We start from the raw sequence: 10,628 nt of genomic DNA on the forward strand, positions 1-10,628 counted from the left end.
CTGCACTTGGTGATGGTTCTGCGCCCCACTGGGTTTTTCCAGCGCACTTTCACTGACATTGGCTTTCGTTTTAGTCAGGAGGATTTTCTTCTCAAATTACCGGTATGAATTTATCTGCATTATGTTCATATAGCCCTAAAAACTGACTTTGAATCATGTTGCTTGCTGAAGCTATTTGGTATCTGCCTGGGAGGAAAGGGTAACCGGAGGTATTTTTTTAATATACTGTTTAAAGAAATCTCCATCATAATCTTTTTTGGAAGGATTGGATTTTCATGCCTTGCTAGGAGAAATGCATACAAATACATTTACTTTCCTTTGGAGTAGTATGTGGTCTGTGCCTGTGGGGGCTGACTTGACGGCTTTATACCCCATAGTTTGCTGTTCACAAGAAACACCGTAATGAGCAGTGGAGTTACAAGTTTAATCATGCTGCTGCCCTCCGTGAATCCACCCAGAGCTGGATGAACTCATTCAGCAGGGTGACAGGGCAGTATTTAATACCAATTTAATGTTCAGCCCATGGTAAGTGGCTCCCATTTGGAAAATATTTAATACCAATTTAATGTTTCGCACATATGAAGTGGCACCCATTTTAAAAGTCTCTTACCCGTGCCATCTGTAGCCATCATTGTAAAGGTGTTTTGACTTATTTTTAGAAGAGCAATTCAAACCAGCTTGTTTTCTCAGCCGGACACATTTCAAGGACTTTCAACAATTGCAATTGTTGAGAGTCTCTGAAACGTAGCAAGTTAAGAATACACATTGTTTTGAAATCATTGGGTCTTTACATCCTTGCAGAGCAGGACTTGTAGAACTTGAGGTGAGGACACTTCATTACATGATCACAAGATGTGTGAAGTGGTGCTGTTTTTTCCTTCAAAATAATATATATATATATAAATATATTATTTTATATATACAAAATATTATTATATAATTATTATTACTTTTGCATGGGATATACACTTTGTACTCCAAAAGGTTCTGCTTTCAATCAAAAAGAAAAACAAAATCAGCGCTTTTTGGAGAATTTGGTATTCTGCCCTCACAAAACCAGGGGTTTCCCCCCATAAGACTTGCCCTACCCTGCAAAAAAATGTCACAGCTCCTTGCACACTAACATTTAGGCTCCGACTCCACAGTCAGTTCCAGAGATGTGAACTCCTGCACTTGATCCATTTGATACCTCATTGGGGTTTTGCTGGAGTCCCTTCTGGATCCAGCTGCAGAATTGGGGCCTGTGTAAGTGTGCATTTCCTATTTTGATGTCCTGCAAAGGCATGCATTAATGTAACTTTATGCAGCGTGAACGGTCCCAGTAGTTCCCAGGAGCTTGCTCACAGTGCATAAAATCAAGTCTGTGTCAAGTCATGGCAAGATTGCAGCCTCCAGCGACCTGTTTCAGACTGAGGCTTGTAGGCGTGTGCTACCTAATTATAACTAAGATGACACTGATTGTCTGGTGTTCACAAGAGTTATAATTAGAAGTCAGGTAAAAACCCAAATAGCCCAAATATTAACTCCAGATTAGTCATTGCCTCTGTCACAGGTGCTGACCAACACTTTGGAATTCCAATTACTAATTAGTAAGTGGAATTCACTTACTAATCGGCATGTCCAATCAGAGATTGCAAATGGAAATCATTCCTTTTGCCCCTAAACCTCACTGAAGGGTGGGCAACGTGTCCCTCTTACCATTCAGCTTGCCCCTTTGTGAAACCCGTCGTCTGCACTCAACACTACCCAGGCCTAATGGCCATTGCTCAATGTGGTCTGGCTCAAAGAAGGTTGGATCAACCCATGTTAAGCCAACCGCAATGGAGGATTGTTAAATATAAGCTTAAAATAGCATGTATATTTTTAGCTTTTAATTGATATGTACAAATTTGACTGATGGCAGAATCATAAAATAAAGACACCTTAATGGGGGCAAAACCATCGTTCATAAATAACGTGTTCCAGACTTGATGTGCGCGTTCCTTGCGATGAAGCTGCGGTGACCGATTAATGATGTCCCCTTGTTCCTAGGTGGTTATGCTGAGTTCAGTTAGCGATTTGTTGACGTATATTGATGAAAAGCAGCTAACGCCAGAGTTCGGGGGCACCTTGGAGTACTGCCATAGCGAATGGGTTATCTTCCGAACTGTATGTAGCTCTCTTTACGTCGTGTTACCAATGATATGTATAGCATATTGCCCATGGGGCTTCCTTCTAGAGTGCCAGGAGCTTCAGCCTCTGCCAGATATCTCTTTTGAGGTAATGGTCACCCTCATCTCCCTCATTAGGGAGTGCCCTGCAAGGCAAATCCCTTAATGCAGCTAAAATAGGATTTTCAAGGAATCCTAAGGGATCCTACTGAATATCCGTGGGCATTGGGCAGGTGAAAATGCCTAGAGAAAATTCCTGCCATAAAATTGTTCATAGCAGAGGCCAAGTTCATCTCTTTTTTATCACCTTTGCTTTACCAGGTGAATATTGTGGGATTTTTTTTTCTTTGCATGTGGATGAAATAAATTAAATACCTGTGTTCCTTCTTTGCAAGCACTGTGCCCTTTCCTACTGCCAGGGCTTTGCATGGAGTGGGCTTCTTGATTTAACTATATCCTACCATAAGTTTCCATACATGCAACAGCTTGAGCGTTCATTGGACTTGCAGCTCACAGAGCAATGGCAGGCTGGATTCCTCTCCAGATATCTGTAAACATTAGTGAAAGTCTTGCCATGTTTTTGCTTCGGGGTCCTGTCCGGTAATGCTGTCCACAGATGTCTGTATCTTCCTGGATCTCAGTATAGGATATGCGTGTCTCTCGTTCTGAACCTGGCCAAGGCTAACAGTAAGAATCAGCGAGAATATCTTTTTGTTTAACTATGCAATGCATTGAACAGATTGGAAAACACATGGACAAGACCAGGCGGAGAAGGCAGGAAAATGTCAAGAGAAATGTTCAGCCCAGATTTATTTGACAGCTTCAGTTTTAGTATCATGCAAGGAATGAAATACATTTACTTCCCAGCTATGCTGAAGCTAATGCCAAAACTTGCATCTGAATCTTCCACTGGGATCAGCTGGGACCTCTCCGAGTACTGGATCAAAACCAAGGATCTGAAATCGGACCAAAACCAACCTCTGTTCTTGCTCGGGGCAATGGTTTGTATGGTGAAGAATGCAACAGGGTTTTGTCACCGTGCTGAGGCATTGCAGGACAGCAAAGACTCTGGGACAAGATAGACCTTGATAACAGAGAATGACCTGTAAGCCAGGACCTCTTCGCAAGCAACCAAGAAGATGCCAGTGTGGACTTTACCCCAGTAAGTAACTTTTTCTTCACTTATTAAACTTGTTTTTTTTATATCTATAAGTCATTGGGGCTGCCTCATAAGACATGCAGCCAGCAAGGTGTGTAGACACAGGTTTTCTGAGGTCTGGCTTTGCCCTCATCCCAATAGGAGCCGCACCTACTGATCTGTTGAGAATCTGCCTTGCTGTGAGCATTGAACATTTCTTTGCTCTTGGCTGCCACTAGACTCTCCTTCTGCTTCTTCCCAGGCTCCTGGCATGGCAACACCGTCCTCTTCCCCTCCACACAAGTGCCTAAATAGTCAACGTCCGTCCTCCCACCTTCCTAGCTTCACCAAGGAACACTTCACTATAATAGTAGTGTGGTTATTGAGTCCACTGCATTACTGAAATAGAAATGTGGTTATTGAGTACACTGCAAACCAGGAACAATGCACCTATCTCCTGGTGTGCTGGGTGCCCTTTTTGAGGTTACCGCTTTCGCTGAGTGTTATAAAGGGCATTTCAAAGCATTGTCTCAGCGTAGTACCAGATATTCTCGAGGCATTATTTTTCTAGTACAAAGCATAGCTTTGCAGCAGCAAATAAATTCTGTGCTTGAAATGCAGGACAGTACGTAGAGGTAATAAGGTGAGAGGCACAGGGCATTGTGAATGATTAAGGCCCTTAACAAACACTGCAAAATTGAATGTATTGTACAGAGAATTATGCATGTCTTATAGGGACCTAAAGGAAAATTTAAGGTACTGAATACGCTCTGTTATGGCACTGACATCAAGGCAGAGCTGCCCTTGTCCCTCTTTTGTGAACAGGTAGCTGGATCCTTCCAATCCCACTGCATGTCCTTCAAGACCATTTTGATAGCAGAGCCTATCTCATTGGGTTCCCCGTAGCCTTCTGTGCCAACCTGTCTCTCTCCTCTGGGTCACTTGAAATCCTGACAAGCCCTCCTTTATAAGGGTTGCCTATAGAGGGTCAAATGCAATTTCTAGCCTGCATCCTCAAACTCATCCCTACCATGCCCCTAGAAACCCTGCCCATCACTCCCGTGGTTTGCAACCCAGTGCCACGCTGCTCAGACCCTCGGAGCAGGCAGGCTCTCGCTGCTCGCCTGCTCTAGGAGTACGCAGCGTGATTTGAAGCAAGTTTCCAAGTAAGGTCAGAGATGACTTATGGCCTCCACTGTCTCCCAATACAGGGAAGAGGCTGTGGGGATGGCATTTCAAAACGGTGGCAAAAATGTTTTATGTTTGGTGCCATTGAAACAGTAGCCGCCTGTTGCTTTTCCTACCTTCCACAGGATCTGTCTCCTGAGCAGACCAGACCTTTGTGGACTCAGACTTTATCTGGCCTAATGCCTGGCATATCTGAAGGGGAAAAAGAACAGAAGAGGAGAGGAAATGTCTTTGAGGAGCTCCTAAAAGCCTGATCCAAGTGAAGGCAGAAAGCTCATGAGCGGAGGACTGAAAAGATAAAGCACGGAGATGTGCTGCAGCTGGACCCTCATCTGACCAGAGAACTGGCCGAGCAGGGCTTTGCAAAGACCCGGGGACCTATGGAAAAGGGCACGGAGAGACCGAGGCAACTTATGGAGGTCATGAAAACATGGGAAATGTGCTCCAGCAATGCTCACCCTCTTCCTCCTCTGTACGTGGGGCAGAAAATAGCTGCAAAGACTCCTGCCCACAGCTGTTTCTTCCCACTGCAAATGCTACGGCACTGTTGCTTGCCCTGTTTGAAACAATGGTCTCCACTAACTTCCATTTTACTTTTGATCCAAATATTTGTACTTACACACAGCTTCTCACAGCAAGAACTATTACATCTATTCATACTCAAGGCATGTAACAATAAAGGAGACTTTTATTTCGTGGTGATACCATTTTTTATCAAAGTTGCATCTTAAAATTATCATTAAAAATGCCATTTCTGCTCTGGAGAGTGAAGTTCTTGTCCTTAATACTCATTACCTTTTCTGAGCCCTTAAAGCCCAGCCATGCCCTTTGAACACAGCAGTGAAAATACAGTGCCCCTCTTTAAAATCATGGAAAATTTGGGTCGGAAGAGACCTAAGGTTATCTAGTCCAACCCCCTGCTCAAAGCAGGACCATGCCCAGTTAGATCATTCAAGCCAGGGTTTTGTCAAGCCAGGCCTTCAAAACCTCCAAGCGTGGAGAGTCCACCATCCCTCTAGGTAACTTGTTAAAGTGTTTTACTACCCTCCTAGGGAGAAAGTTTTTCCTAATATCCAACCTCAACTTGCCTTGCTGCAGCTTGAGCCCATTGCTCCTTGTCCTGTCGTCTGCCCCCACTGAGACCAGCCCAGCTCCATCCTCTTTGCAGCCCCCCTGCAGGGAGATGAAGGCTGCTATTCCATCCCCCTCCGTCTTCTCTTTTGCAGACTAAATCAGCCCAGTTCCCTTAGCCTCTCCTCACAAGTTGTGTCCTGGCCCCCGAGCCATTTTTGTTGCCCTCCACTGGACTCTCTCCAATGTGTCCACATCCTTTCTATAGTTGGGGGCCCAAAACTGGACCCCAGACTCCAGATGTGGCCTCCCCAGTGCTGAATAGAGGGAAGAACCACTGCCCTGGATCTTCTGGCAGCGCTCCTACCGATGCAGCTGGGGATGCTGTTAGGCGTCTTGGCATCAAGGGCACACTTCTGACTTGTATTCAGCTTCTTGTCCCCTGTCACCCCCAGGGCCTTTTCTGCAGAGCTGCTGCCCAGCCAGACAGCCCCCCAGCTTCATCCTTCGTAAAGCTTCCTTGACATAGTCCTGAACTGTGCTATTTCTTATACAGCTTGTGAAATAATCCATTAATTCTTCACAAGCTGGTTCCTATCTTTGTATAAGCCCTAAGGCTAACATAGCCACATGGTTCCTGGGTTTTGAGTTGATTTTTTTTTTCCTTTCTTCTTTGATACAGCCCCTCTCCTCAAAGAGGACAAAGCTGCCCTGACTGCAGACCTCTGGCAGTGGTCCTGGCTTCTCGGAGCACTTTGAAAGTCTCTGATTTGCCCCTTTCAGCCTTTTTTTCCTGTTGCTCACACGACATCATGCTATGCCTACCGTGCTGCTATATGATATGTGGCCAGTATTGCTCATCAGCCTCTAGCCCTGTGAAGAGATGGCCCTGTCTCGCTTTCGGCATCCCTGGTCATGCTCCACTGTCGTTCTGCAGCTGCTTAGAGGATTGCTCCTTTCTATGAGCCGAGTGTCCGGCAAAATGCTTCATCAGCCAAAGGTAAGCTGCGCGTGCCAGAGCAACGTGGGGAAAGACGACACCGCTGATCTCTGCACTGACTGCGGGAGCAAATCTCCCTTTTAAAGAACTTGCACCTTTTGTTCGATGAAAGGATCCTGCCGTCATAAACCTTTCTGCCTTGACCTGGTCAAATCCAGCATTCAGCCTGGCCTTTGGGAGAACAAGAGACATACCCCCTTGTCATTCATGAGCTCATGGAAGATGCAACAGGACGGCAAGGAGCAAAAATAGAGGTACCATGAATAACCCTGATGTATTAGAGAAACCCCAGACCTGCAAAGCCATCAATGTCTGGCAAGCCTTATACCACCTGCTGATATTCCCTACTTCATATCTGTGGACACCTCCAACAATTGAGCTCCCCACCTCAAACTGGGTAGCTGCAGACTGGGCCCAGTAAGCTGCAAACATGTGCTGCGCACCTGCTTTGGAAGACTTAGGAGACAGCTCTCATTTTAGGGTACTAATCCTGTAGTCAAACCCATCTCCTTCAGCTGCTTCATATTTGTGATGACCAGCCTGGTGGCATGGTAGCAGTTTGCAAATGGTGCTGAGTATCTAAAAAAAAAAAAAAAAAGATGAATCGCGGTGATAAAAGGAGGGAAATTCTGGGAATTTGTAAGTTCAACGCCAATTCCACAATTGCATTTGCTTCTAGCTGGCTTCTAATACGTGCGTCTTAATGGGATGCAAGGGAGGAAAAAAAGATCCCACAATGCATAAGGCCAAGTAAAAGGGGCAAGAAAGGAGCATGCAATATTTGCTCCTAGTACTGAGTGTTTAGCATGGAAAAAATCCCCACTGTGTGCAAACTCTTTCAGTGTCTTGGGAGGGGGGAAGTGATGCCAACTACCAGAAAATTGGGGAGAGGGATAGAGTGTCCCTTTGTAGCAGCACAGGTTGCTGTTGCTGGGGGACAGATGGTGGTGCGGGCTCCCGGGGGCTGCTTCTGATGTCCCGTTTGCCTTCCATCCACCCCCTTCACATCAGGGACAGGGCCGTACCTCCCATGATGGACAGATGGACAGACACACATGTGCACACTGATGGGCACGGGGCTGCACCTGCCACAGCCAAGATCCCCAGGAGGATGTGGGGGGGCCATGCTGGCACCCCCTTCATGTTGGCACCCGCAGCTAGTACTCACTTGCTCGCCCACCCTGCTTGTATGGAAGTAGACTTGTACTTTCATCTGAGCCAGCTGGCCACATACCCATAGCCGCAGCGTACTATTTCAGGCACAACAGCTAGTGTGCCACAGGTTAGTGCAAACTGCCCTTTCCACATGTGTAAGCAAGCATTTGGGCTCTTGACATTTTCAGCCTTGGTTTTTCGTAAGCCCGTCGAGTCTCCCGAATGCCCAGTTGATTGCAGTCGTTGTCTCCCATCAGGCCATCGAGAGCTTTGCACTAACGGTGAAGGATATTGCACAGATGTTACAATCGTTCGGGACGGAGCTGGCAGAAACCGAGCTGCCAGACGACGTGTACTCCATCGAACGCATCCTGGCGCTGCGCACGGAAAAATACTGCCAGCTCAAGGTGGGTCTGGGTGGAAGCTCTCCGTCACTTCTGCCCCGCCAGGTAGGACTTCTGAGGTCGGATCGACTGTTTGCTCTGTCTGCCTCGCACTCCTCCTTCCCCCATATGTATGTGGTTGTGACAGCAGATGACATGAAGTGCAGTAGGACTATTTCTGTATGTTATGCTTATATTCTCCTTTCACTCATTCAAAGAACTAGTGTGCCAGCATCCAGCAAACTCTTTCAGCTCCCAGCTGCTTATTGGATAGCGGTGTTAGGAGCCGAGTTTGGTGTCACTCCAAAAGAGGTCTTATTTTTTCTTGACTCTGTGTTGCACGCTTGTCCTACGTCGTGGTTTCCGGGGATGGCGTATGGAAGGACTATGTCAGTTCCAAAGGGCAACACTTTCCTCGTAGGTCTGTGCATCTTCCACTGACGAATGCCAGCCCCCGGCACGTGCCCGTCTCTCACGGGTGGCAATAGGAGTTTTTGTGCAGAGGAGAACAGAAGTAGTGTGGGAGATCCGAGAAGATCATTTTGCCTCAGGATTTTGTACATCTCAGAGCTATTATGGTCTAGTCTGCAAATGTTTGCAGGCCTTATGGGTCAAATTCTGGTTTCTCACCAGCTCTACCCTAGTGATTTTTTTATGAAACTTGCATTAGTTGGAGAGGCTGATGGAGAGAGCTAATATAGGGTGGACAAAATGACTATCTTAACAAGAGTCCCCGTATCACATAGAAACCAACATGTCTTTCTTTAGTATTTAAAGCTATTTTTTTAATGATTTGAGATTGTGATATAAAAATTAAATTTGACAAGGGTTTTTGGTACCGGCGTCTGGCACAACCAGGCTATCATCTTTGCCGCTGAATGTTTCTATGGACAGAACGCATCTTGAAGCCTTGTACGTTTATGCGGACAATTCACGCAGTCAGTGGGGCGTCTGATGTGTGAGGGCTGTGAGACTGGATGCTATGTTTGCAATGGAAGATGCAGGTTTAATCCAAAAGTTTATATATTTCATTGATTGCATCTTGCCATTTCCAGGATATGGTCTTTTTAGGATACTGTGTGCATGCATTTATATATGCATGTGTGTGCATACGTATGTACCCACATGGAGCATATTTTGTATTTTTTATATTTCTTGGTGGCAGCATATAATATAATATAATATAATATAATATAATATAATATACACGCATCCATGCACACACACTCGGACACAGAGAACAGAACTGCATTTTTTAAAAATATGAGCTGTAATAACACACCAGCGACTATATTGTTCTGTGTTTGATTTAACCTTTGTGCTTAGGCATAAATCCAAAGGCAGTGGAGCAAATTTCAGTCACAAATGTCATACTGCAGATAAGATACTAAATATAGATAGGTCAGCAATACCCACTGTTGTCTGCGGGGAAGTCAAACATATCCTGGGTTTTCACTTGGCTATAAAGCATGGCACTGCTCCGTCATTCATTTGGTACAAGTCATCTGTTGTTTTTTAGCATCTCGTGCATTGCTTTAAAATATCAAAAATATTCTTTGGGTTGCGAACAGACTATGGCTCGTTTCCCCACCCGTCCCACCCTTCGAGAATAGGAAAGATTAAACTAGAAGAGAAATTGTGCACAGATTGCTACAACAATGACATGAGATTCTTGCATTGCTCTCATGGCAACCAGCAGATTGGTGCCATAGCTTCCTGAATACGTGGACGAATTATCACGTGCGGTAGATCCGAGCTGTTTTGTAGCTGTGATACTGAATAGAAATCACAGAAGATATAATGCAAAAAAAAAAAAAAAAAAGAGAGAGACCAGAAGCTAATTAAACAGAATAACTAAGAACTTAACCCTTTTGTTGCACTGAAAAGAAAAATATCAAATTGCCATCTGTCCAACAGTTCTTGACAGTTGGATTACGGTATCTTCCCAGGTGACAAATGCTCCAGAATTAAAAGGGGGGGTTTAGCGCTTTTTGGAGAGCAAAACGTGGCAAGATATAATAGCAGCCACCTGTGGCTGAGAGCATAATTCTCGTTTCCTTTTGCATCCCCCATGATGCTGCCTTGTCACAAAATGGATGTGATTTCTGTCTTTATATCATCCTTCATCGCAGATGAATTGATACAAATGCAGTCTGACAATTTGCACCTTGAGTGTGGAGGGAGTGCAAGGCGGTGCACGTAGCACTGCTGACTGTGCTGTTTTAACGTAGGGAGCCTGGCTGCAACGCAGATGCATGTGCCGGTCCCTCCAGTAAAGAAACGAGTCCTTTCCAGTATTTGAGCTCCCTTGCTGTTAAACTGGCGGATGTCTCAGAGGCGCTGAGACCCTCGCCACACCTAAGGGTGGGGTTTGAGGTGCTGGTTCTTAGCAAATCCAGAGGTTTCTGGCTAGACGGTCTTGCTCTTATGGTCTGAGTTAGAACAATCATTTAATTTGGGGTCAGAAAGGGTTTTTTATTTATTATTTTTACCCCCTAAACCAGATTGGCACAGACCATGGAAAGTTTTGGCAGCATCTGTAG

The 10,628-nt window shown here is 45.3% G+C and overlaps 1 protein-coding gene across 1 annotated transcript in view; it reads left to right on the plus strand.

The window, feature by feature from the left end:
- MCF2 (MCF.2 cell line derived transforming sequence) overlaps positions 1-10,628 on the plus strand; it is an 80,155-nt gene that overhangs the window by 28,291 nt on the left and 41,236 nt on the right. The window contains 3 exon segments of the mRNA XM_025212729.1: positions 1-102; positions 2,032-2,148; positions 7,960-8,109. The exon segment at positions 1-102 is cut by the window's left edge and continues 11 nt beyond it. Coding sequence (XP_025068514.1) covers positions 1-102; positions 2,032-2,148; positions 7,960-8,109 — 369 coding nt within the window.

Source organism: Alligator sinensis, unplaced genomic scaffold, assembly GCF_000455745.1.
Source record: "Alligator sinensis unplaced genomic scaffold, ASM45574v1 scaffold1584_1, whole genome shotgun sequence".
In the NCBI taxonomy this organism is placed as follows: domain Eukaryota; kingdom Metazoa; phylum Chordata; order Crocodylia; family Alligatoridae; genus Alligator; species Alligator sinensis.